This window comes from Chiloscyllium plagiosum, unplaced genomic scaffold (assembly GCF_037043375.1).
Source record: "Chiloscyllium plagiosum isolate Xiang-an unplaced genomic scaffold, Cpla_swu_hap1 HiC_scaffold_11, whole genome shotgun sequence".
Lineage (NCBI taxonomy): Eukaryota > Metazoa > Chordata > Chondrichthyes > Orectolobiformes > Hemiscylliidae > Chiloscyllium > Chiloscyllium plagiosum.
In genome coordinates this window covers 16,373,825-16,401,785 of record NW_028270149.1, presented here as the reverse complement: position 1 = coordinate 16,401,785, position 27,961 = coordinate 16,373,825, and the positions used below count along the sequence as shown (strand labels likewise).

Below are 27,961 nucleotides of genomic sequence, written 5' to 3'. Positions count from 1 at the left end.
TATTGGGACATAATTTTTAACCGTTTCACCACATTCCACTGCTTGGCCCAATACATGTGTTACATTATGATTCACACATGTATTGGGACATAATTTTACACCACAATGAGTGACCAATAAGAAAGCAAGCTAATATTCATAGGATGCATCCTGCACAGATCCATGAGTAGTGTGTTTGTCCCGGCATACACAGCAACCTGGCAGGAGCACTGTAACATAAAGTGCCAGGGAATTCCATCATGCAAAAGGGAAGTCCTGTAGTGTGGTTTGGTTGGCCATGATGACCGGTGTTGTATCAAATACCAACTTCTGTGGACAAAGGGTGGCAGCAATGACTGGACGTGAGGATAGAGTCCCAGCGAATCAAATCATGAGCTCTATCCACCAGTTAACAGTTCTGACTTTCCAAGTCGAGAATTGATTTCTGAGTTTTCAGCCGTGCGTGAGAGAATAACAAACTGCACATAAATGAGACAAGATTAGCAAATAGGCATATAAATCTACGGAAATAAGGTCTTCACCAATAACTAGAGAGAACTTCATCAAGGGGAAAAGTTGGGACTTTTCTTCACATTGGTCAGATTTTTTTCATTCTTATTGTATTCCTCCACAATTCTCATCATGGCCCATGCTGCCCAAGGGTTGGAAAAAATCCACTATTTTTATCTGTTCCCATGACCTCCATGGGCTACTCAGACCAGTAATTTAAACCTTTCTTTGTATCAGTCAACTTGTGCATTGTTTTGAGAAGGTAACAAATCACCTTCTTGACAACTACTGGCTTTCTGGGCCATTTTAAAGGCGAATTAAGAGTCAAGCAAAGAAATGGGACTTGAGTCACCTGTAAGCTACAGAGCTTGGGCACAAAGTCAAGGCTGACACTTTGTTGTAATTGTTAGGGAGTGCCACACTGAATTAGCTGTCACTTTTTAAGACATTTTTGAAGCATGTAAAACTGTTTTATCTCAGATGTTGCCAGACCTGCTGAATTTCTCTAGCAATTCCAGTGCTGTTTGTTTCAAATCTCCAGCATCTGTAGTTCTTTGTTTGACTTTTCACAAGAGTTTAGCAATGAGCATGTTGATTGTGAGGCTATCTACATTATGATCAACAATCCCCTTCAAGAAAAAGTACTTAAGTGACAATAAAACACTTTTTAGACACCGAGTGGCCAGCAAAGATTCATAAAATAAATGATTATTTTTTCTTCTTAAGCTGGCTAATGACTGGAAATTTCATATCTTAAAGAACATAAGTGAACTAGGTGATTTTTATTATTTGGAGATACCAAAGTTGGACTGAGGTGTGCAAAGTTAAAAATCACACAACACCAGTGTGAAACAGAAAGGTTGGAATTGTGAGAGACGATTTCGGTACAAATAGTTAAGATTTGCATGACCTCAGAGTCTAAGGGGAATAGAGCCGTGGGGGTAGGGTAAAACATGCTTCTCTATAATAAAGGACGAGACAGAGTAGAAAAACAAGTCCTTGATTGATAAGACCACTAACTCTGACAGAGAAGAATAAGTCCTTGACTGATAAGACTGCAGGCTAGAAAAACAACTAGGGAGACATATACTGCAGACTTTGTGATAAGGGTCCAGAATGGAAAAATAATGAATGTTCAGAATGTGAACCTCGTGACTCTTTAGAGCTATAGAAGGGAGGAGCTTGAACTGTATTTAATCGAAAACTTTGTTAGCCTGGCGCGCCTTTTTTTTCAAGGGTGCCCAACTCTGCAGACTTGTTAATAAAACTTTGTTTTCCTGAATTTGTCTAGAGCGATTATTGAGAAGCGATTTTCGTTTCTAACAACCAGGTTATAGTCGAACAGGTTTATTTGGAAGCGCTAGCTTTCAAAGTGCTGCCCCTTCATCAGGGGGCTGTGGAGTACACAATTTTAAGACACAGAATTTATAGCAATAATCTTTTGCTATAAATTCTGTGTCCTACGATCTTATACTCCACAACCACCTGATGAAGGTGCAGCTCTGAAAGCTAGTGCTTCCAATTAAACCTGTTGGGACTATAACCTGGTGTTGTGTGATTTTTAAGTAGATGAATTTTTCAGTGACAATTTGATGGTCATTATTTCTGAAATATTGACTCCATTAAATTCCCCAGTAGCTCTGTTAGGGATTGAAGCTGTGTCCCCAGATCAAGCCTCACTCAGGAACTTGGGACAACACCTGGAGCACCTCTTACCTGGCTCAAAGAACTGGAACTGACGTCACGCACATGTCAGCTGACTTTCTAGACTGGCGGAAGTGCGTCATAGGCAAGATGGAGCGCTTGGACAAGGAGGTGTTGAACACGGCTCCGGTGGCCGACTTCAGGGGGTGAGTGCCCCGGGCCTTCAGCCTGAAGCCAGCTACAGGACGGTCGGCCAAAGCGCCGCGCGGCACCGTCCCCCGCCGAGGCAGCCGTGCGTGCGTGCGGGCCGCCCGTCCATTTGGTCCGTGTTGCCTCCCGCCGGGACACAAAGGTTCCGGATGACCCTGTCAGGCCTTGAGCAAGCGACATTTATTATCTGTCCCCTCTGTCTGTGTGTGTGCGTGTTTTCACAGCTGCAGTCTCTGCTGTGCAGTTTGCGAGCGAGCTTTCAATTGTATCTCTCTCTGACGTTTCGGTTGCAATCAGTTCTTGTTTAGGGAGGCGTTTGTTAAGACACGAATTGACCTGGGAAAGGTTTTGCAATCGAGACTGCGTGAAATTTGAAATGGAACTTTTGGGGAAGTAGGAGAACTCTGGGTGTTCTCCTTAAGCATGTGACTGAACGTAACTTTTAGCTTTAAGCAATTTCAGGAATGACTTTGCAAAGTTACTCCTTTTTATTTTGTTCGGTTACCTACAGGCCTTGTATGTTATCAGTTTGGTAACAAATCCTGAATAAAATGAGCAACGAGTGCCCTGACGTGGGGAATTATGCTAATTAAAGTGTAATCCAATTCGTGGGAGTTTTTAGACTCGAGGAAACCCTTCTAAGTGCATATGGCAAAAATAAAAGTATTTATAGAATCATACTTGCAGCAACACATTAATCCAACACTGATTTTCTCTATCAGCTATTTTAAACTTCTCATTATGCTTTTAATATTTTTCGTTGAAACTTTATTGCTGGAACAGCACAGCAGGTCAGGCAGCTTCCAGGGAACAGGAGATTCGACATTTCGGGCACAGGCCCTTCTTCAGGAGAAGGGCCTGTGCCCGAAATGTCGAATCTCCTGTTCCCTGGATGCTGCCTGACCTGCTGTGCTGTTCCAGCAATAAAGTTTCAACTTTGATCTCCAGCATCTGCAGACCTCACTTTCTCCCCTTTTAATATTTTTCAACCTGTTACATAGTTCATTTCTGAAGTTGGGCTGAGAGGTGGCAAATGGAGTACAATGCAGGTAAATGTGATTCACTTTGGGAAGAATAACAGGAAGACAGAATACTGGGTCAATGGAAAGCTTCTTGGTAGTGCTGATGTGCAGAGGGATCCTGGAATCCATGTACATAGATCCCTGAACGTTGCCACCCACGTTGATAGTGCTGTTAAGAAGGCATATGGTGTGTTAGGATTTATTAGTAGAGGGATTGAGTTCCAGAGCCGTTATATCATGCTGTAACTATACAAAACGCAAGTGCAGCTGCACTTGTATTGTGTACAGTTCTGGACACCCCATTACAGGAAGGATGTGGAAGCATTGGAAAAGGTGCAGAGGAGATTTACCAGGATGTCGCCTGGTCTGGAGGGAAGGTCTTATGAGGAAAGGCTGAGAGACTTGGGTCTGTTCTCATTGGAAAGAAGATGGCTAAGAGGGGATTTGATAGATACATACAAGATGATCAGAGGATTAGATGGGGTAGACAGTGAAAGCCTTTTTCCTAGGATGATGACGTCAGTTTGTACGAGGGGGCACAGCTACAAATTGAGGGATGATAGATTTAAGACAGCTGTCAGAGGCAGGTTCTTTACTCAGAGTGGTAAGGGCATGGAATGCCCTGGCTGCCAATGTAGTTAACTCAGCCACATTAGGGACATTTAAACAATCCTTAGATAAGCACATGGGTGATGATGGGATAGTGTAGAGGAATGGACTTAGATTAGTTCACAGGTCGGTGCAACATACAGGACTGTAGGGCCTATTCTGTGTTGTATTGTTCTATGTACTTTGGCTGAAATACATGGTGATAGAAATGTTCTCAAACTTTCCTTTAATTCCGTTTTGTGATTGGCTTAACTTTGTGCTGTTTGACCTTTTCCACTGGTCAGTGAGATAATTTAGAACTTGGTGATTTTTGACACAGTGAATAAGAACATAAGAAATTTGAATAAGAGTAAGTTATTTACCCCATTGAACTTGCTCCACCATTTGGAAGGGTCATGGCTGTTGTGTGCATTTATGGTCACCACATTCCAGGAAAGATGTGGAAGCTTTGGAGAAGGTGCAAAAGAGGTTTACCGAGACAATGTATTCAAGAACAACAGGTACCCACTAAGCACAGTCCATCAATTCTTGCACAACAAACCTAAACAAGAAGACACACACACCCAGAGACACTATCCACACTACCATAGATTAAAGACCTCTCGAAGATAATGACCAGACTACTCTAGCGCCTCTGTATTATGGTAGCCCACAAACCTACCAACACACTGAAACATCTCTTGATGAATCTAAAGGACCCTGTACCAACAATCAGCAGAATAAATGTCATATACAAAATACCCTGCAAGGACTACAACAAACATTACATCGGACAGACTGGCAGGAAACTAGCCACCAGGAGAATGAGCACCAACTAGCCACCAAAAGACATGGCCAAGTATCCATACACACAGATGCTGAGGGGCACCAGTTTGACTGGGACAATACATCCACCCTGGGACAGGCTACACAAAGACATGCATGGGAATTCCTTGAGGCCTGGCATTTAAACTGGAACTTCATCAAACATTGATTTGGGCCCCATTTACCAACCTCTCAAAAAGAACCAGAGATGATATCACCCACCTCAACAGACCAAGGCACTTAAATAACAAGTGGGACAGAACACCAGCGCTTCACCGGAGGCTCACTTACTGAGCATAGTGACAAAACCTCTGTGACAAACCTTCCAGCTCAGCGAGCAAACTTCAACCTGAACCAGAACCTGAGCTACAAACCTTCACAACAATCGCACACTGATCCATGTTCAATAAGACTTAAACTGCACCTTATGGCTCGTGTTATGTTAAGCTATTTAAGTTGATGTGGAGATGGCAGTGTTGGACTGGGGTGGACAAAGTCAGAAGTCACATGGCAGCAGGGTATTGTCCCGCAGGTTTATTTGGAATGACAAGCTTTCGGAGCATATCCCCTTTGTCAGGTGAAGTGAGAGAGAAGCACACAGATACAGAATTTATAGGCAGAGGGATCAAGGTCAAAAAGACCAAACAAATGGTGAGTGGAGTGTAGCATAATAACACTGAATGTGATCAAAGGTGTCAGACGGTGAGTAAAGTATCAACAGCTGAATAAGAAGCGAATGGATGACCTATAATTCGATTAAGTGAGGCAGAGAGGTAATTACAAAAAATTAAAAATAAGGTGTTTCTGGAGACTGGAATGACTGGAAAAACATGTTGGGTATAACAGTTGCATGCTGTGGGTCTAACCAAAGTAATAAGTAATCCAAAACTTTATCAAGGAACTAAAGTAGAGAGATCACAACAATTTATCAAAGTGATTGGGGTCAAAACAGGATATAAGGAAGATTTTACAGATACAGAAGTGTGATGGGGTCATCATGAACCCAAGGTCAGGGTTGAGGCCATCTTCCTGGGTATGGAATTTGGCTATGATTTTCTGCTTGGTGATTCGGTGGTGTTGTGTATCTCGAAGGCTATCTTGGTGGGGGGAGGTGCTTACCCACAGATCAAAGGCTGAATGTCCTTGAACATTGAAGTGTTCCCCGATTAAGAGGGAACATCCCTGTCTGGCAATTGTTTCTTGGTGCCCATTTGTCCATTGTCATACCGTCTTGTCTATATACCATGCCTCAGGTCATCCTTTCCTTTAATGTATGAGATGGACAACATTGGCTGAGCCACATGAGTATCTGCCATGTACATGGTTGGTGGTGTTACCACTTGTGATGGTAGTATCCATGTCGAGTATCTGAAATGTCTTGTAAGGTTGTGTGGTGTTATGGTCGATGTCCTGAAGGCTGTGTAGTTTGCTGCAGACAATAGCCTGTTTAAGGTTTGGCGGTTGCTTTGAAGGAGTAGGAGTGATCTTGGCGAGATGTTTAACATCATCAATGACATATTGGAGGCTGCAAAGAACATGGGCATAGTCTCTCTGCTGTGGGGAAGTAGTTCTAAATTGGAGGAAGGCTAATTTTGACAGTATCAGACAAGAACTTTGAAAAGCTGATTGGGGACAGATGTTCGCAGGTAAAGGGACAGCTGGAAAATGGGAAGCCTTCAGAAATGAGATAATGAGGATCCAGAGAAAGTATATTCCTATTAAGGTGAAAGGAAAGGCTGATAGGTATAGAGAATGCTGGGTGATTAGAGAAATTGAAGGTTTGTTTAAGAAAAGGAAGGAAACATATATCAGGTACAGAGAGGATAGGTCGAGTGAATCCTTAAGAATATAAAAGGCAGTAGGAATATACTTGAGGGAAATCTGGAGGGTGAAAAGAGCACGAGATAGCTTTGGCAAAGAGAGTTAAGGAGAATCCAAAGAGTTTTTACAAATACATCAAGGACAAAAGGCTAAATGGGAAAGAGAATAATGCCCTTCAAAGATCAGCAAGGTGGCCTTTGTGTGGAGCCACAGGAGATGGGGGAGATACTAAATAAGTATTTTGTCTCCGTGTTTACTGAGGAGAAGGACATGGAAGATATAGAATGTAGGGAAATAGCTGGTGACATGTTAAAAAATCTTCATATTACAGAGGAGGACGTGCTGGATATCTTGACATGCATAAAAGTGGATAAACCCTCAGACCTGATCAGGTGTACCCTAGAACTCTGTGGGACGCTAGGGAAGTGATTATTGTGCCCCTTGCTGAGATATTTGTATTATCACTAATCAGAAGACTGGAGGTTGGCTAATGCTATACCACTATTTAAGAAAGATGGTAAGGGCACGCCAGGGAACTATTGACCAGTGAGCCTGACGTCGGTGGTGAGCAAGCTGTTGGAGAGAATCCTGAGGGATAGGATGTACATGTATTTGGAAAGGCAAGGACTGATTAGGGATAGTCAACATGGCTTTGTGCATGGGAAATCATGTCTCACAAACTTGATTGAGTTTTTTGAAGAATTAACAAAGAAGATTGATGAGGGCAGAGTGGTAGGCATGATCTATATGGACTTCAATAAGGCATTTGACAAGGTTCCCCATGGGAGACTGGTTAGCAAGGTTAAATCTCATGAAATACAGGGAGAATTTGCCATTTGGGTACAGAACTGACATGAAGGTAAAAGACAGGGTGGTAGTGGAAGGTTGTTTTTCAGACTGGAGGCCTGTGACCAGTGGAGTGCCACAAGGATCGGTGTTGGGTCCACTACTCTCTGTCTTTTATATAAACGATTTGGATGTGAGCATAAGAGATATAGTTAGTAAGTTTGCAGATGAGACCAAAATTGATTAGATTAGATTACTTACAGCGTGGAAACAGGCCCTTCGGCTCAACAAGTCCACACCGACCTGCCGAAGCGTAACCCACCCAGACCCATTCCCCTACATTTACCCCTTCATCTAACACTACAGGAAATTTAGCATGGCCAATTCACCTAACCTGCACATTTTTGGACTGTGGGAGCACCCGGAGGAAACCAACGCAGAAACGGGGTGAATGTGCAAACTCCACACAGAGTCGCCTGAGGCGGGAATTGAACCCGGATCTCCGGCACTGTGAGGCAGCAGTGCTAACCAGTGTGCCACCGTGCCGCCCACATTGGAGGTGTAGTGGACAGCGAAGAAGGTTACCTCAGATTACAATAGGATCTTGATCAGATGGGCCAATTGGGCTGAGGAGTTACAGATGGAGTTTAATTTAGATAAATGCGAGGTGCTGCATTTTGAGAAAGCAAATCTTAGCAGGACCTATGCACTTAAGGTCCTAGGGAGTGTTGCTGAACAAGGAGACTTTGGAGTGCAGGTTCATAGCTCCTTAAAAGTAGAGTCACAGGCAGATAGGGTAGTGAAGGAGGCGTTTGATATGCTTTCCTTTATTGGTCAGAGTACTGAGTACACGACATTGGTGAGGGGCCACTGTTGGAATATTGCATGTAATTCTGGTCTCCTTCCCATTGGAAGAATGTTGTGAAACTTGAAAGGATTCAGAAAAGATTTACAAGGATGTTGCCAGGGTTGGAGGATCTGAGCTACAGGGAGAGGCTGAACAGGCTGGGGCTGTTTTCCCTGGAGTGTCGGAAGCTGAGGGGTGACCTTATAGAGGTTAATAAAATCATGATGGGCATGGATAGGATAAATAGGCAAAGTCTTTTCACTGGGTTGGGGGAGTCCAGAACTAGAGGGCATGGTTTTAGGGTGAGAGGGGAAAGATATAAAAGAGACCTAAGGGGCAATCTTTTCACGCAGGAGGTGGTGCGTGCATGGAATGAGCTGCCAGAGGAAGTGGTGGAGGCTAGTACAACTACAACATTTAAAAGGCATCTGGAGGGTGTATGAAAAGGAAAGGTTTAGTGGGATATGGGCCAGGTGCTGGCAAGTGGACCAGATTAGGTTAGGGTATCTGGTCTGTATGGATGAGTTGGGCCGAAGGGTCTGTTTCTGTGCTGTGTATCTCTATGATTCGATGGATGCACTGGATGACTAGCGGTATTCTATTGATTGTTTCCTTGTCTTGTCTTCTGAGGAGGTTATGGTTTTTTGCTGTGGCACTTCGGAACTGCCAATTGATAAGTTGAGCATTGTATCCCATTCTTATGAGGGCATTCTTCAAAATCTTTGTGTTAATTGCATTCCTCCTCATCTGAGCAGACCCTATGTATACGCAGGGCTTGTCCATAGGGAATGACTTATTTAACATGTTTAGGGTGGAAACTAGAGAAGTGCAGCATTGTGAGGTATTCCAAGTGATGTGCTGTGGTGTTTAGTCTTGATGGAGATGCATGTTTCCAAAAATGAGACTGTCTGTAATGATCCATTTGGTATACAGTATCCAAAATAGCACAGTGCTGTCTGACCTAACTCCTGTTCGGAACAAATTTACGTTTGCACTTTGAACTGTTCAGCCTCTTTTCTCTGAAACAGCATTACCTCATACTTTGCATTAAACTACTTCTGTCAACCATTTTCCCATTTTGCTAGTTTGTTTTTAACCTCTTACAAGTCCATTGTTCTCCCAATCTAAGAGTATATTTGCTTGAGAAGCAGTTTAGAGATGGCTCACTTAACTGATTCCTGGGATGAGGGTGTTATCTGAATGAGAGGTTGAGTCTACATCCCTTCAGGTTTAGAAGAACGCAAGATGATCTTAAAAGATCTTGGGAAACTTGGTCAGGGTGGATGCTGAAAGGATGTTTTCCCTTGTGGGAGAGACTAAAATTAGGGGACACAGTTTAAAACTAAGAGTCTGTTTAAGCTGGTGATGAGGAGAAGATTTTTCTGAGTTTCATGAATCTTTAGAAGTCTTCCAGAGAGTAGTGGAGGCGGGGTCATTTTTTTTAAAAAAAATTAAAAAGATTAAATAAAATTTTTTAAATTTTCTGTTAGTGGTAGATAAATTCTTGACTAACAAAGAAAGCACAGTGTATTAAGGGTACACATGAAAGTGAAGTTGGAATCGTTCTCTGATCAGCATGATCATAATCTTATTCAGTTGCAACACACACATGAGGAACCAAATAGCCTAACTCGAATATTTGTACTTATCCTGAGATTATTTGTCCCCTTAGTGCTCATTAATTTGATATTGAATTATAAACATTTAACCTTTCTTACTGCAAATGGTCAAGAAACTGGGTTTCAATTTCCTAACCTCTTAAGTAGTGCTATTGCCCCAATGTGTTATTTATTTATAAGGACGATTGAAAAGTAGTGCACAGAGACTTCCTTCAGTCTGTGATGCATCCAACCATAACTTCATGATATATCCAGGTTAAAATCTAACTTTTTCAAAATGCCACTTTGTGTTCTGCATTTATCTCTTGACACTTCTCCACTTCGTCCAGTGCACTTTATTTAACAGGTGTATGAGAGTCAGTCTTTTAATATGTCTCTCATGCCCTGTAAATAGAAGAAAAATGCAAAACGTTGTAGTCCAGAGGGATTTGGGTGCTAGAAAGTTAGTACACAGGAGCAGCAATTAATCAGGAAAGGCTAATGGAAAATTGTCCTTATTACAAGGGAGTAGGAATAGAAGCCTTGGGAAGTCTTACTGCAACTATACAAGATGCTGGTGAGACCCAATCTGAAGTACTGAGACACGTTTTAGTCCCTTTATTTCAGGAAAGGCATTATTTCATTGGAGGCAGTTCAGACAAGGTTCACTGGGGTGTTTCCCGATATGGAGGGATTGTCTTATGTGAGAGGCTGAGCAGGTTGGGATTCTGCTCGTTGAAATTTAGCAGAATGAAAGATGAACTTTTTGAAACATATTGGGTTCTTGAGGGGCTTGACAGGGGAAATGCTGCGAGGAAGTTTTCCCTCATGGAAGAATCTAGGTCAAAAGGGCATAGTCTCACCATAAAGTGATGCCAATTTAAGATTGAGGTGAGGAGGCATTTCTTCTGAGAGTTGAGTCTTTGAAACACCTTGCTGCAGGGAGCAATAGGGAGAGAGTATATTTAATACTGCAAATAGATTCTTTAACAGGAGGGGAATTGAGGGTTATGGGAAAGAGTAGGAAAGTGGAAATGAGGAATGTTGAATCAGGCATGATTCAATGGACAGCCTACTCCTGTTTCTGTTTCTTATGGTCTTTTCCTCTCTTGGAAAATAAGGCAGAGCAGGTGAATGAGGTATCAATGGGGGAGCACTTTGGGGCCAGTGACCATAATTCTATTACTTTTAAAATAGTAATGGATAGATCGAGTCTAAAAGTTGAAGTTCTAAATTGGAGGAAAGCTAATTTTGATGGTAATAGGCAAGAACTGTCTGTGGAGTTTGCACATTCTCCCCGGTGTCTCCGTGGGTTTCCTCTCACAGCCCAAAGATGTGCAGGTCAGGTGAATTGGCCATGCTAAATTGCCCGTAGTTTTAGGTGCATTAGTCAAGGGTAAATAGATCTGGGTGGGTTACTTTTTCGAGGGTCGGTGTGGACTTGTTGGGCCAAATGGCCTGTTTCCACAATGTAAGGAACCTAATCTAATCAAACTTTAAAATGCTGATTGGAGGCACATGTTCACAGGTAAAGGAGCGGCTGGAAAATAGGAAGCCTTCAAAAATGTGATAGCTAGAGTCCAGAGAATATATTCCTGTTAGGGTGAAAGGAAAGACTGGTGGGTGTAGGGAATGCTGGATGACTAGAGAAATTGAGGTTTTGGTAAAGAAAAGGAAAGAAACACTTGCCAGGTATAGACAGCAGAGATCAAGTGAATCGTTAAGAGTATAAAGGCAGTAGGAGTATACTTAAGAGGGAAATCAGGAGGGCAAAAAGGGGACATGAGATAGTTTTGGCAAAAATAGGTTAAGGAGAATGCTAAGGGGTTTTATAAATGCATTAAGGACAAAAGGGTAACTAGGGAGAGAATAGGGCTCCTCAAAGATCAGCAAGGTAACCCACGTGTGGAGCTGCAGGAGGTGGGGGAGATCCTAAGTAAGTATTTCGCATCAGTGTTTACTGTGGAGAAGGTATGGAATGTGGGGAAATAGATGGTGAATGCCTTGAAATGCATAAAAGTGGATAAATCCCCAGGACCTGATCAGGTGTACCAGAGAACTCAGTGGGAAGCTAGGGAAGTGATTGTTGGGCCCCTTGCTGAGATATTTGTATCACAGATAGTCACAGGTGAGGTGTCGGAGGACTGGAGGTTGGCTAACGTGATGCCACTGTTTAAGAAAAGTGGTAAGAGAAAAACTAGGGAATTCTTGACAGGTGAGCCTGACGTCGGTGGTGGACATGTTGCTGGAGGGAATCCTGAGGGACAGGATGTATATGTATTTGTAAAGGCAGGGACGGATATGAGATAGTCAATATGGCTTTGTGCGTGGGAAATCATGTTTCACAAACTTGATTGAGTTTTTTGAAGAATTTACAGAGAGGACTGATGAGGGCAGAGCGGTGGATGTGATCTATATGGACTTCAGTATGGCATTTGATAAGGTTCCCCATGGGAGACTGGTTAGCAAGGTTAGATCTCATGGAGTACAGGGAGACTTAGCCATTTGGATACAGAACTGGCTCAAAGGTAGAAGACAGAGGGTGGTGGTGGAGGGTTGCTCTTCAGACTGGAGGCCTCTGACCAGTGGAGTGCCACAAGGATCGGCGCTGGGTCCACTGCTTTTCGTCATTTGTATAAATGATTTGGATGTGAACATAGGTATATTTGGTAAGTTTGCAGATGACCTCCAAAACTGGAGGTGTAGTGGACAGAAAAGGAGGTTCCCTTAGATTACAACATGATTTTGATCAGATCGGCCAGTGGGCTGAGGAGTGGCATGTGGAGCTTAATTTAGATAAATGCAAAGTGCTGCATTTTGGAAAAACAAATCAGAGCAGGACTATACACTTAATGGTAAGGCCCCGGGAGTGTTGCTGAACAAAGAGACCTTGGAGTGCAGGTTCATAGTTTCTTGAAAGTGGAGTCGCTTGTAGATAGGATAGTGAAGAAGGTGTTTGGTATGCTTTCCTATATTGGTCAGAGTATTGAGTATGGGGTGTTGGGAGGTCATGTTGAGGCTGTACAGGACATTGGTAGGCCACTTCTGGTCTCCCTCCTGTCAGAAGGATGTTGTGAAACTTGAAAGAGTTCAGAAAACATTTACAAGAATGTTGCCAGGGTTGGAGAATTTGAGCTATATGGAGAAGCTGAATAGGCTGGGGCTGTTTTTCCTGGAGCATCAGAGAGTGAGGGGTGATCTTATAGAATCTTATACGATTCTGAGGGGCATTGATAGGATAAATAGAGCAAGTATTTTCACTGGAGTTGGGTAGTCCAGATCTAGAGGGCATAGGTTTAGAGTGAGAGGAGAATGATATAAAAGAGCCCTAAGGGGCAACATTTTCACGCAGAGGGTGGTACATGTATGGAGTGAGCTGCCAAAGGAAGTGGTGGAGGCTGGTACAATTACAGCATTTAAAAGGTGTGTGGATGGGTATGTGAATATTAAGGGTTTGGAGGTTTTATGGGCCAGGTGCTGGTAAATGGGATTAGATTAGGTTTGGCTATCTGGTTGGCATGGACGCGTTGGAGTGAAGAGTCTGTTTCCATGCTGTGCAACTCTGACTCTGGCTAATTAAAAAATGACAGCTTTGCATTTATGCCATGCTCTTTCACGACCACCAAATGTTTGAAGCTCTTTCTGAACTATTATTCCTTCTGCAACACAGAAAGTGGACTTGTTCTTAACAATCAAAGATGTGATCTTTTCAGAGTTTGACAATAAGGTGGAAAATCTTTTTTTCTTCTTGCTTTGGGGCCTGTAGGTTTATACTTTCATGTTCTTAGCCTTGGTAGTTAGTTCTGGTTAAAACTAGTTGAAAAGTTGCTAATACAGTCTTGTTAAAAACAGACATGTTTACACTAATCACTATGTGATCTGTTAACAATTTTTTTTATTTTCAGAAATGATGGCTCCTTGTTAGCAGTACTGAAGACTCTACTGTTTTTCACATTCTTAATGATCACTTTACCAATTGGATTATATTTTGGGACAAAGTCTTATGTGTTTGAAGGTAAGTGTGTCTTAATAAAATGATTTTCTGCTGTAACGATTAGTTTCTTTCCATTGATTTGGCAATGAGTGATGAACTGTATCGTGTTACCTTGGAAACATACCCTTCACTCCAACTTGTCCATGCCAACCAGATAGCCTAATCCAGTCTAATCCCATTTACCAGCACGTGGCCCATATCCCTCCAAACCCTTCCTATCATATACCTACCTTGTGAAACCTGAACTAGTATTTTCATAGTTTCAATTGATTTTCTTAAATGCCAAAAGGAGTAGAATATTACAAAAAGCTACTGAGACGGTTGATCTTATGATGGCAGTAATTCAAAGGTATCCAAATAAACAGGAACTATGACAAGAAGTAGGCCCTTCCGCCCCTCTTCTAGATCATGGCTGTTTTTCTAATTCAACTCTATTTCCCATACTATCTCTGCATTCTTTATCTAGAATTCTATCAAATTATCTTGAACAAACTCCGAGTGTGCACAGCCTTCTGGTTCAGAATTCCAAAGATTCACTACCTTGAGAGTGCGGAAATCCTTCATCAGTCCTCACGCCAATATCCTTTATTGTGGGACAACGCCCCTTTCCTATATCCCTCATGTTGACCCTTTTATAATTTTGAGTTTCAGTAAGATAACCTCTCATTCTTTTCAACTGGAGAGATTTCAAGCCCAATCTCCTGATTCACATGAGCAGGTTTCAAATGTAAAAATCTGTACCATTTTCTTCTTGCTTTTTATTTCCTGTCCTAGTTTTATTTTGATATTTTAAACACCATTCTAGTCCACGGTTTGGTTTTAACTTAGAAAGACAATGTTTACATTAGCTGCTCTGTACCAAGGTAGAATCCACTCTGTTCTTGCTCCTGATTACAGTGCATAGAGTCATACAACACAGGGACTGGCCCTTTGCACCAAACTAGTCCATGCTGACCAAAAATATCTGTCCCCACTAATCCCATTTCCCTGAATTTAGCCCATATCCTTCTAATCCTTTCCTATCCATGTATTCATCCAAATGCCTTTTAAATGCTATTAATGTACCCACTTCTGCTGGCAGCTCATTCCGTAGGCATACCACCCTCTCTGCAAAAAGATGTTGCCCTCAGTTTCCCTTTTATTCTTTCCCTTCTAACCTTAAACTGATTCCCTCTAGTCCTCGATTCTCCAACTTAGGGTGAATGTATTCAGTCTTTTTCCCAATCTCTCTGAGCTGTAGGTTTGATATCCAGACGTTTCATTACCTGGCTAGGTAACATCATCAGTGGCAACCTCCAAGTGAAGCGAAGCTGTTGTCTCCTGCTTTCTATTTATATCTTTCTCCTGGATGGGGTTCCTGGGGTTTGTGGTGATGTCATTTCCTGTTCGTTTTCTGAGGGGTTGATAGATGGCATCTAGATCTATGTGTTTGTTTATGGCGTTGTGGTTGGACTGCCAGGCCTCTAGGAATTCTCTGGCATGTCTTTGCTTAGCCTGTTCCAGGATAAATGTGATGTCCCAGTCGAAATGGTGGGTTTTTTTATCCGTGTGTAGGGCTACGAGGGTATTAAACCTACAGCTCAGCGAGCAAACCTACACCCTAAATCTCAACCTGAACTGCAAACCTTGCAAAAACCTATGGGCGCAACACGCTACAACTGGCCTGAAGATGGGAAAGGAATGCAATCTGAGAGAGTTCCACCCGGGAACAACTGTACTTCCTGCATGAATGTTTAAGAAAACAGGTACTGCCAAAATGTCTCCAAAATAATCCGCCGATAAAAACACCTCAAGCCAGAAGTTTAACAGAACGAAACGGCCACAGAATGCTCCGCGAACTAATCAATGACGCCCACCACAGACTCCGAAAATACAACCGGGAAATTGCGTGCCAAAAACCGTTATTCAAACAAGCAACAAATCAAGAATGGACAGAGGCGGTAGAACAAGCCATAAACACCAAACAACGACAAACACAGAAAGAAAAATCGGGACCTGAAGAAAAAACTTGACAAACTCTCAAAAAAAAGACAAAACCAATAACACAGGGGTATGGCTAAAGAACTTATCAGACCGGACCCTATCAGACACAGAAAAAGTGGTACTAGTCAAAGGATTAAATTTCAATTACCGAGACGCTGACAAGAAGGATTTCCTAGCGGCATTAGAAACCACATTAAAGGACAACAATCTCACAGAAGAAACACAACAAATGATCAGACAGACAGTTGCACCTACTCTGAGCCGAAAGAGAGAAGGAAATAAACTGAACACGCAAGAAAAGAAAGCCCTAGAAAACCTCAAAAAAGACAAAAACATCATTATATTACCTGCAGACAAAGGTCGGCTCACAGTCATCCTGAACAGAAGGGACTACATAGAGAAAGCCAATGCACTACTCGCAGACACCAACACCTACCAACAGGTGGTGCTAGACCCAACCCCACAACTAGGAAACAAAATTACATATCTCCAAAGAAAACTACACAATTCCGGACAATTAAACAAGACGGAATTCCAGAAAATGAAACCCGACGGGACCAACACCCACGATTCTATGGACTACCAAAAATGCATAAACCAGGAGTCCCCCTCAGTCGCACTACTCGGAACACCAACTTACAGACTGGCCAAAGAACTACACGCAAGACTGAAATACCTAGTAGAAGAGTCACAGCACTCCATCCACTCCACCCAGGAATTCCTAAAAATCATCAAAAACACCAAATAGAGGAAGACGAAGCAATGATCTCATTCGACGTAACAGTACTGTTCACCTCCATCAACATCGACCTAGCAAAGGAAACACTCACCACACTTTTAGAAGAGACCATCACGCACACACCAACCACCATCAATCACATTACCAACGAAAACATCATGAAGCTAGTGGACCTGTGCCTCACCACCCACTTCACTTGCAACAACATAGTCTACAAACAACCAATCCATGGGATCTCCGCTATCAGGATTCATAGCAGAAGCGGTAATGCAAAGGCTAGAACAAACAGCCCTACCAATCATCAAACCAAAAATCTGGGTCCGCTACGTAGATGACCCCTTTGTCATCACAAAATGAAACAAGATAGAAAGACACATTTAACATCATCAACAACACCCTCACAGGCATAAAGTTTACCAAGGAGGAAGAAACTGACAACAAACTCGCATTCCTGGACGTCACAGTCGAAAGAAAGGACAAGGGAGAATTACAAACCTGCGTATACAGAAAACTGACAAACACTGACCAAATACTTAACTACACCAGCAACCATCCCAACACACACAAACGAAGCTGTATCAGAACACTATTTCAACGAGCCACCTCACACTGCAGCACAGACGAACTTCGAAAAACAGAGGAGAACCACCTATGTAACGTATTCAAGAGGAACGGATACTCAAAAAATACAGTGAGCAGATTCCTCAAGAACAAACCACGACAAGCAGATCAAACACAGCCAGAAACCCTAACCACCTTACCATACATCAAAGAAGTTTCAGAAATGACAGCAAGACTACTAAGACCCCTCGGAATCCTAGTAGTACACAAACCCACCAACACTCTCAAACAAAAACTAACAAACTTAAAAGACCCAGTACAAACCAACGTCATGTACAAAAATTCCATGCAAGGACTGCCACAAACACTACTTAGGACAAACAGGAAGAAAGTTAGCCACCAGGATACATCAACACCAGCTCGCCACAAAAAGACACGACCCTCTCTCCCTCATAGCCCTACACACGGATAAAAAAAAAACCCACCATTTCGACTGGGACAACACATCTATCCTGGAACAGGCTAAGTAAAGACATGGCCAGAGAATTCCTAGAGGCCTGGCACTCCAACCACACAATGCAATAAACATACACATAGATCTAGATGCCATCTATCAACCCCTCAGAAAACGAACAGGAAATGACATCACCACAAACCCCAGGAACCCCATCCAGGAGAAAGATATAAATAGAAAGCAGGAGACAACAGCTTCGCTTCACTTGGAGGTTGCCACTGATGATGTTACCTAGCCAGGTAATGAAACATCTGGATATCAAACCTACAGCTCAGCGAGCAAACCTACACCCTAAACCTCAACCTGAGCTACAAACCTTGCAATCACCCTATCTATGCCTCTCATGATCTTATACACCTCTGTAAGCTCCCCCTTCAGTCTCCTCTGCTGTAAAAAAAAAACGTCCGAGCTTGTCCAACCTGTCCCTATAACCCAGACCATTGAGTCCAGGCAATATTCTTGTAAACTTTTCTTGCCCTCTTTCCAGTTTAATAGCATCCTTCCTATAACAAGGTGACCAAAATGGAACACAATACTCCAAGTGTGGCCTCACCAATGTCCTGTACAACTGCAACATAACGTCCCAACTTCTATACTCAATGTCCTGACTGATGAAGCCCAGTGTGCCAAAAGTCATCTTCACTGCCCTGTCTACCCGTGACTACACTTTCAGAGAACCTTGCACCTGAACTCCCAAGATTCCTCTGTTCTACTACACTCCTTAAGGCCCTACCAATAACCTTGATACTCCCACCTTGATTTGACCTTCGAAAATGTAAGACCTCACACATATTGATATTAAACTCCATTTGCCATTTCTCCGCCCACTTCCCCAGCTGATCAAGGTCCTGCTACAATTACTGATAACCTTCCTTACTGTCCACGATATTGCCTATTTTAATGTCATCAGCAAACTTACTAATCATGCCTTGTACTTTTCATCCAAATAATTGATACAGATAACAAGCAGTAATGGGCTCAGCACTGACCCTGAGGCACTCCGCTGGTCACAGGCTTCCAGTCCAACAGCCCTTCTTGAATAATAGCACAACGTTTGCTACCCTCTAGTCTTCCAGCACCGCACCCGTGGCTAACGATGATGCAAAAATATCAGCCAGGAACCCTGCAATTTCTTCTGTAGCCTCTTGTAGTGTTCTTTGACCTGATCAGTCATACCCATGAGATTTATCCACCTCCATTCTATCCATTCTAATATATCCAACACCACCTCTACTGAGATATGGGCTGTCTCCAAGATATCACTACTAACTTCCCCAAGTTCCCAAGTCATCTTGTTTTTCTCCATGGTAAACACAGGAGAAATATTTGTTGAGAACCTCACCCATCTGCTGCAGATTTGCACTTACATTTCCACTTTGGTCTTTGATGGGCCCTAATCTCGCTCTAATTTTTCTTTTTCCTTTCTGGTGAAACCAAAGACTCTTTCTTTATTAATCTTCTCAGCCAAGGCTATCTCGTGCCCTTTTTTCACCTTCCTGATTTCCTTCTTCAGTAAACTCCTGTATTTCCTGTATATCTTCAGGGAGACCCTTGATTCCAGCTTCTTGTACCTGGCCACACCTTTTTTTTTCTAGTCAAAGCCTCAATGTAGAACATAGAACATTACAGCACAGTACAGGCCCTTTGGCCCTCAATGTTGCACTGACCTGTAGAACCAATCTGAAGCCTATCAATCCTACCCTTACCATTTTCATCCATATGTTTATCCAGTGACCATTCCTTAAAGTTGGCGAGTATCTCCTGTCATCCAGGGTTCCCTATTCCTGCCAACCTTGCCTTTTACCCTCACAGGAACATATGGACCTTGAACTCTAGATATCTCACTTGCCGGAGGTCACTCTGTCTGCAAACAAACTACTCCAAATAAATCCTTGCAAGCTCCTGTCTAATTCCATCAAAGTTCTCCTTGCCCCAATTTAGAACTTGACCTTGTGGACCAGTTTTGTTCCTTTCCATAATTATTTTAAAATTAATAGAACTATGGTCACTGGTCCCAAAATCCTCCCCACTATCACCTGTTCCTGTCCTATTTCCCAAGAAAAGGTTGCGTTTTGCCCCTTCCCGAATTGGACCCTCTATATCCTGCTTGTGGAATCTTTCCCGGATGCACTTAACAAATTCCACCCCATCTAAGCCCTTAATGCTCTGGCAGTCCCAGTCTATATTAGGAAAAGCAAAATCCCCTAATATGACAACCTGATTGCTCCTGCAAGTCTCCCTGCATATTTGTTCCTCTAATTCCCTTTGACTATTTGGGGGCCTATAGTACAACCCCAATAACATCATCATCCCCTTCTTATTTCTTCACTTCACCACAAAGCCTCACTGGATGATCCTTCAGTTATTTAATCTCTGATTACTGCTGTGATACTTGCCTTAATCAAAAATGCAACTCCCCCTCCCCTTCCACCATCTCTGTCCCGCCTAAAGCACCTGCATTCTGGCACGTTAAGCTGCCAGTCCTGTCCCTCCCTTAGCTGTGTTTCAGTCCCACATAGCCATCTATGGCCTGAGTTCATCGGCCTTACCCCTCAGCCCTCTTGCATTGAAATAAATGCAATTTAATCCAACAGCATTCCTTGCTCCAGGGTGATACTGTAATGAGCGTTGGCAATGAGCTGTCTCATCAGCCTGCTGACTCGGCCAATGGTCATGCCCGATGATTGAACTGCCTAGTGCCTTTGGATCTGTTTGTCATAAGGTCAGGAGTGGAGAAGTTTGCTGATGACTGTACTGTGTTTAGCAACAAATATCAATGCCCTTGAGGGGGAGGAGAAAGTTTTCAAGGAATGTGCTTCTTACGTTTCTCTTCAATCTGCCACTTTTGCTTGTGTATTTACATTGATGGGAGAAGCAAAGTTGACACCTACTCTGAATTGAAAGGAGTAACTGGATTGCCTCCTGATTTAATACCCCATTTCACTTAGAGTAAAAATCTGAAACCATGTTATTCCATAATGGGCAAAGTAGTTCTTAAAATGAATATTGTGCAATATGATGCATATAATTTTAAAATATGTTTCAAGCACAATGAAATGTTATTAATATACTGCAATGCTACAAAATATTTATATTCCACAAACTTGTTAATCTCTAAGATCATGAGTGGAGAAGCTAGACTGGAATAGGACGCCATCTGTCGAGTATGATCTCCATGTTTACGTAAAGGGAAAAAGAATTCCTACATCTGCAACTGCATCTCACTCTTAATGAATTCCAAATATTCAGCATTAGTACAAAGGTTTTACTATTACTGTGCTACTTCTGTTGACTCTTTTGTCATTTGGTATGCTATCCCCCTGAATAGAAATTTAAGCATAATATTAACAATCACTTGCATTCCTTTTCTACTGTACTTTCACTGCCTCAATATATAGTAAACATATATATAGTAAACCTCCTCCACGAGGAGGTTGAACAGTTCATCCACTTCACCAACACCTTCCACCCCGACCTCAAATTCACCTGGACAGTCTCAGATTCCTCCCTCCCCTTCCTCGACCTTTCTATTTATCTCAGGCGACCGAATCAACACGGACATCTACTACAAACCAACCGACTCCCACAGCTACCTGGACTACACCTCCTCCCATCCTGCTCCATGTAAAAACCCCATCCCATTCTCCCAATTCCTTCGACTCCGCCACATCGGCTCCCAGGAGGACCAGTTCCAAAAACGCACATCCCAGATGGCCTCCTTCTTCAAGGACCGCAATTTCCCCCCCGACGTGGTCGACGATGCCCTCCACCGCATCTCTTCCACTTCCCGATCCTCCGCCCTTGAACCCCGCCCCTCCAACCGCCACCAGGACAGAACCCCACTGGTCCTCACCTACCACCCCACTAACCTCCATGTACAGCGCATCATCCGCCGTCATTTCCGCCACCTCCAAACGGACCCCACCCTCCCCTATCAGCATTCCGTAAAGACCACTCCCTCCGTGACTCCCTCGTCAGATCCACACCCCCCACCAACCCAACCTCCACTCCCGGCACCTTCCCCTGCAACCGCAGGAGGTGCAAGACTTGCACCCACACCTCCCCCCTCACCTCCCTCCAAGGCCCCAAAGGAAACTTCCATATCCGCCACAGATTCACCTGTACCTCCACACATATCATCTATTGCATCCTTTGCACCCGATGTGGCCTCCTCTATATTGGGGAGACAGGCCGCCTACTTGCGGAGCGTTTCAGAGAACACCTCTGGGACACCCGGACCAACCAACCCAACCACCCTGTAGCTCAACATTTCAATTCCCCCTCCCACTCCACCAAGGATATGCAGGTCTTTGGACTCCTCCATCATCAGACCACAGCGAAACGACGGTTGGAGGAAGAACGCCTCATCTTCCGGCTAGGAACCCTCCAACCACAAGGGATGAACTCGGATTTCACCAGTTTCCTCATTTCCCCTCCCCCCAGCCTGTCTCAGTCAAATCCATCAAATTCAGCACCGCCTTCCTAACCTGCAATCTTCTTCCCGACCTCTCTGCCCCCACCCCAGTCTGACCTATCACCCTCACCTTGACCTCTTTCCACCTATCACATTTCCGACGCCCCTCCCCCAAGTCCCTCCTCCCTACCTTTTATCTTAGCCTGCTGGACCAACTTTCCTCATTCCTGAAGAAGGGCTAATGCCCGAAACGTCGATTCTCCTGTTCCCTGGATGCTGCCTGACCTGCTGCGCTTCTCCAGCAACACATTTCCATCTCTGATCTCCAGCATCTGCAGACCTCACTTTCTCCTCCTATATAGTAAACATAAGCAAGTGAAAATTAAGACAAATGTTTGGATCTTGCTTTTTGTGCAACTATGTTGCTTATTTTGTTTCTGCAACGTATTTTGTGGAACCAAAAGTTAAAGTTGTGACATGGAAACTCTTACAATTCATCAGTATAATTGAATCCTTAGATTTGGTAACTGTTGAACATTATAACTTGCACGTACAGTTATAAGTCATTTTTAGATTAGATTAGATTACTTACAGTGTGGAAACAGGCCCTTCGGCCCAACAAGTCCACACCGACCCGCCGAAGCGCAACCCACCCATACCCCCACATTTACCCCTTTAACCTAACACTACGGGCAATTTAGCATAGCCAATTCACCTGACCCGCACATCTTTGGACTGTGGGAGGAAACCGGAGCACCCGGAGGAAACCCACGCAGACACGGGGAGAACGTGCAAACTCCACACAGTCAGTCGCCTGAGTCAGGAATTGAACCCGGGTCTCTGGCGCTGTGAGGCAGCAGTGCTAACCACTGTGCCACCGTGTATTTTGTGATAGCATATTTTCAGACTGTAGGCATTTTTGATTTAAAATTACAGGATTTAATGTTTAGTACTGATAGAAATTTAGAGACATAGAGTTACACAGCATGGAAACAGACCCTTCAGTTCAACTCGTCCATACTGACCAAATTTCCCAACTAAACTGGATCCACTTGCCTGTGTTTGGCCCATATCCCTCCAAACCTTTCCTATTCATGTATCTGTCCAAACACCTTTTAAATGTTGTAACTGTACTTGCATCTATCACTTCCCCTGGTAGTTCATTCCATGTATGGGACTGCCTTATGTGTGAAAAAAATGCTCCTCAGGTGCCTTTTAAAATCTTTCTCCTCTCACCTTAAAATTATGTCCTCTAGTTTTGAACTCCCATATCTTACCCTGCTATTCACCTTATCAGTGCCGCTTACGGTTTTGTAAACCTCTATAAGGTCACCCCTCGGTCTCCCACACTGTAGGGAAAAATGTCTCAGCCTATCCATCCTCTACTTTTAAATAAATCCCTCCAGTCTTGGTAACCTCCTTTATAAATCTTTTCTGCCCGCTCTCTAATTTAATAATTTTCCTATTGCAGGGAGGCCAGAACTGTACCCGGTACTCCAAAAGTAGCCTCACCAATGTCTTGTACAACCTCAGCACCCCAACTCCTATGCTGAATGGACTGAGCTAAACATGAAGTCCTTTGGAAATAAAGATGTCTTGTAATAAGTGGAGTGCTTATGAAGTGCCACTTGTCGGCAAAACTAGACAATTTGGATGTGTCAAGGTCACATGAACAGCAGTGAAATAAATGACCAGCTGCTGTATTGTATTGAAGTTGGATGCAGGTTAAATGTTGGCCACGGTACCTGGAGCAACTTTTTACATCCGTTTGAGAAGACAGACATGGCCTCTGCTTAACTTGATCTTTGTCTAGATTATCTGTTCCAAGTCTCTATAGTGGGGGTGGAACCTATGACTTCTGTTTGGGTAAGGGAGCCATGGCTGATATTTGTATAGCATTGAGAATTTACTCCCAAGTAGGCTGAGTCTACAATAAAATGCATTAAGGTTCACTGGGGCCACTACTGTTTACTGCAATCTAACAAAAACGGAATAATCTTTTTCTTTGACCTGTTTTGTTTTTCGATATCATCCCATGCAACAAGGGTCCATTGTCAATTTCATGTCAACCTCTTCTCCACTGTCTCCCCCGTCTCTCAAAAGAAAAGCACTATTTTTGGATCAAAGAGTAGCATTGTCTAGTTGTACTTTTTTTTAACTAGCCCTTTTTGTTTTGTCCCTCAGGTACACTTGGAATGTCAAACAGAGACAGCTACTTCTATGCTGCCATTGTTGCTGTGGTGGCTGTTCATATTGTGCTAGCCTTGTTTGTATATGTGGCATGGAATGAAGGCTCAAGGCAATGGCGTGATGGCAAGCAGGATTAAGGGCAACATTTTGTGAATGGGATCAGTCTGTTGTCATTCAAGCTTCAATCTTGGTGGTTGTAGCAAAAAAGAGGCAGAAGAGTGACTGAAATGCAGACTGTAAAACCCATGAGATTCTTTTAAGGTTGGAAGTATTGCTGCAAAATGTGGAAAAAAAAATGTGGTATAGTCGAAGCTAAAATCAACTTTCAAAGACAATGTCTTAATTCCTCCATCTCATAATTAATTCAACAACAGAATACAAGACTGTACACATGCACTTTAAAAGTACACTATTTGCATTAGCAATGTAATATCTGCAGCTTGAAATGTTTCTTGTCAACCTTTAGTTGACAAATGTTAATCACATCTGTATAAAATTAAATGCTACTGTCACAGAGGCACTCTCATTTAAGAGTAAGGGATTCTCAGAATTCTAATGTTTGCAGAGCCTAAGTTCAGAAAATCAATCTTCATGTTACTGTCTATTTGAAATGGTGTTTATTTGCAATGTGAATATCCTGTGTAGGTGTCTACTTCTGTCTAGATTCATGATTGCAGTGTAATGTATATTCTTAATTATGGATTCCAATGAAGTAATCAATATTGTTAAAGGTGATCTAGTTAGCTCCATCTTTCTTTTGGATGCAATTAATAATTGTATAAGCGTGTAATGGTTAATGTAAAAGAGCCCAAAATTTAGAATATTTGCATATAAAATTGTTTTGTAAAATTCCTTTTCAAACCTCACTATCTTTGTTCCATTCTCAGAAAGCGGCTGTAAGAATGTGTGAAATGCTTCACAAGAATCTGCCTTTTGCGATGAGCTCCTTCCATAGAGAATCTAATGTATCATGTTTATCTTTTCTGGTTCCTGTATGGTCTTACAGAAACAAGATTGATTTGCATAAGGAAAGTGAGGGATTTGGTTTTCCATTTAGTTATGGAATCCTGTCTTCGCACCACATTCCAAATTCCATAGCAGTTGTAAGGCTAAAATTTGCTAAGATCCAGGTGGTAATACCAGACTTACTAGCATAAAACCTAGACTGCGCCTTGGAAACTTTTTAAAGTGGATAGCCAAAATGTTGATACACTGTGTGACAAGAATTATTTGCATGCAAATTCTCTCAGTGCAATTGATCAGGTTTTACTAGACTGAGGTAGTCCATATTATGTTTTTTTTCATCAAACACAAAGTACACTTGCTGAGCTCCATCACCCATTCCATTCCCCCGCGAGGGGTAGACTATTAAATCATTGTGTAACTCATACAATTGGAGCATTATTGTAAATTGGGAAACATTGGTCAAAGAATCACTTAGATTTTCTGGAAGTTTAGTGTTTTTATTGAATTTAATAAATTCAAATCCATCCAATTATGTTACTTTGCAGTAACAATCCCTCCTTGGTATGTGTGTCGGACAAATGGTGATTACATTATGAACTGAAAATTGTGAAACTTCCTTAACATTTAACAACTTTTAGATGAAACCTCAAATTGTGTTGTAAGCTGCCTTTTTAAAGTTATGTTACTGATGATCTAATTGTACTGTGAAGAAGTTATTTGGAATTTGTATTGTCCTTATTTATTTAAACCTGTTATGTACTTTTTGGCATATAATAGATTTCTGTGTTTGCTTTTGTAATCATACACTCGTCTTAAAACTTAGCTGACTTATTTAAATGTGATTTCTAGTTAGCTTCATGCAATTGCTTTCCAAGATGTAAAGAGGTCATATCTTTGTGCATTGTTACATCTAACTGATTTTTTTGGAGGGGAGTGGTAATTTCTGTTTTATAGGCGAATGTAACATGCTGGCATCCATTCCCACAGGCAACCAGAAAAATAAATGATGGATAAATGGTTTTCAATTGTTACATTGAGAGATGAATTTTGGCTAGGACAGGAGAACCTTGCATGTTAAGTTCAGTCATGGGATCTACCAAAACACATGGTTGGAGCTTTGGTCTATTGCCTTCTCTGAATGGTGACAATAATTGATAACATTTCCAGTTGAATTACTGTGTTGTTTTTATTTTTGCAGTGAAGGCCTCATTTAAATTGAATATTGTAACGACTGAGAATGTTAATCTCTAGAGATGTTCAGTTCTAAAGGGGTATTGGATTCAGTGTTAACTGCTTTCTCTCCACAGATGTAGCCAGACCCATGTTTCTCCAGTAATTTCTGTTTTTACTCACCATTCAAGCTTAGTGCTCAAATTGATGCATTAAAGTCAACCTCTAGGGTAGTGCAAGTCAGATGATTTGCATATTGTGCAAACTGATGAAAGGGCCTAACGCTGCCAATTTCAGTCCAGCAAAGTGTCTAGTCCATCTCCAGTTACTCTGGAGGTGAACGTATCACAAAGGTTTGAGTGATATGTGAAGCTAGTTGTCCCACTCTTCCAAAATGCTGTGGAAAGACCAGTGGCAATTGCTACTAATGGGATGCTACCCTACCCAAAACGATGTTCTATCATGCAAATGACTAATATTAGAGTTAGTTTGTTTGGTGTGATGCTTGGTATGTAGGTCATTCATTCCAATGGCTGAGACCATATCAAATGGCAAGTCCCTTTGACTATCATAATAGTTTATAGGTCATAAAACATTATGTAGATACAACAACTGATTACCAAGGCTTTTGCAATGCTATTTATTTCGAGAGGAGTTGAACAGTAAAGTAAATGCATCCTTCCATCATAAAGACCATCAGTGAGAACTATAGCACTACACAGTTTTGATCTTAACAATGTAAATGCATTGGAGGTTGTTCAGAAAAGTGGAGTGATACTTGGGATATGATTGTCTTGTGAGGAAAGGTTGGATAGACTGGTCTTGTTTTCACAGGCGTTCAGAAGAGTGATGTTTATAAGAATCTGAATAGTCTTGGCAAGTTGAATGTGGAAAGGATGTTTATTCTTGAGAATCCAGAATCGGGGGGATTCTATTTTAAAATTAGGTGTTGTCATTTTAGGACAGATGAGATTTGTTTTCTGAAGTTTGTATGACTTTGGAACTCTCTGCCTGAGAATGTGGCAGAGATGAGATTGATGAATATTTTTAAAGCAGAGGTGAATCGATCCTTTCGTGGAGATGGAATGTGGAATTCAGAGCATGAACAGATCAGCCTTAAGGTCATTGATTGGAGCAGGCTTGAAGGCCAAATCCAAATTCTGCTCCTAGTCTGTGTGTTTGAATGTATTTAATAGCCAAGATACTAACCACAGTCAATAAAGTGTGGTGCTGGAAAAAGCACAGCAGGTCAGGCAGCATTTGAGGATTAAGAGAGTAGATGTTGCAGGCATAACCCTTCTGCAGTCCTGATGAAAGGTTATGCCCGGAATGTCGACTCTCTTGCTCCTTGGATGCTGCCTGACCTGCTGTGCTTTTTCCAGCACCACACTTTATCGGCTCTGACTTCTCTAACATCTGCAGTTCTCACTATCTCCAAGATACCAACCACACCCAACCAGTCCCGACTTGCAAAACGCAACACTGGCCAACATCAGGCATGCAGTTGGGTGTGCTGTAAATTGTGATAACCAATTTTGGGTTGACAGTTGTGCTCACAATGTGGCATACTTGCACATACTGGAAGCTACAAAAACACTGT

General features: G+C 42.4%; 1 protein-coding gene and 1 long non-coding RNA gene across 2 annotated transcripts in view; one reads left to right on the top strand and one right to left on the bottom strand.

Moving 5' to 3' along the window:
- LOC148148756 (uncharacterized) overlaps positions 1–2,336 on the bottom strand; it is a 56,729-nt gene extending 54,393 nt beyond the window's left edge. Inside the window, exon 1 of the long non-coding RNA XR_015758613.1 lies at positions 2,206–2,336. This is a non-coding gene — a long non-coding RNA (uncharacterized LOC148148756). The remainder of the gene's footprint in view (positions 1–2,205) is intronic.
- Positions 2,240–26,211, top strand: vma21 (vacuolar ATPase assembly factor VMA21). The gene is made up of 3 exons (XM_043705129.2): positions 2,240–2,339; positions 13,736–13,845; positions 24,220–26,211. Exons 1-3 carry the CDS (start codon positions 2,284–2,286, stop codon positions 24,360–24,362), a joined length of 309 nt encoding a protein of 102 aa, XP_043561064.2. The 5' UTR covers positions 2,240–2,283; the 3' UTR covers positions 24,363–26,211.
- The last annotated feature ends 1,750 nt before the right edge of the window (positions 26,212–27,961 follow it).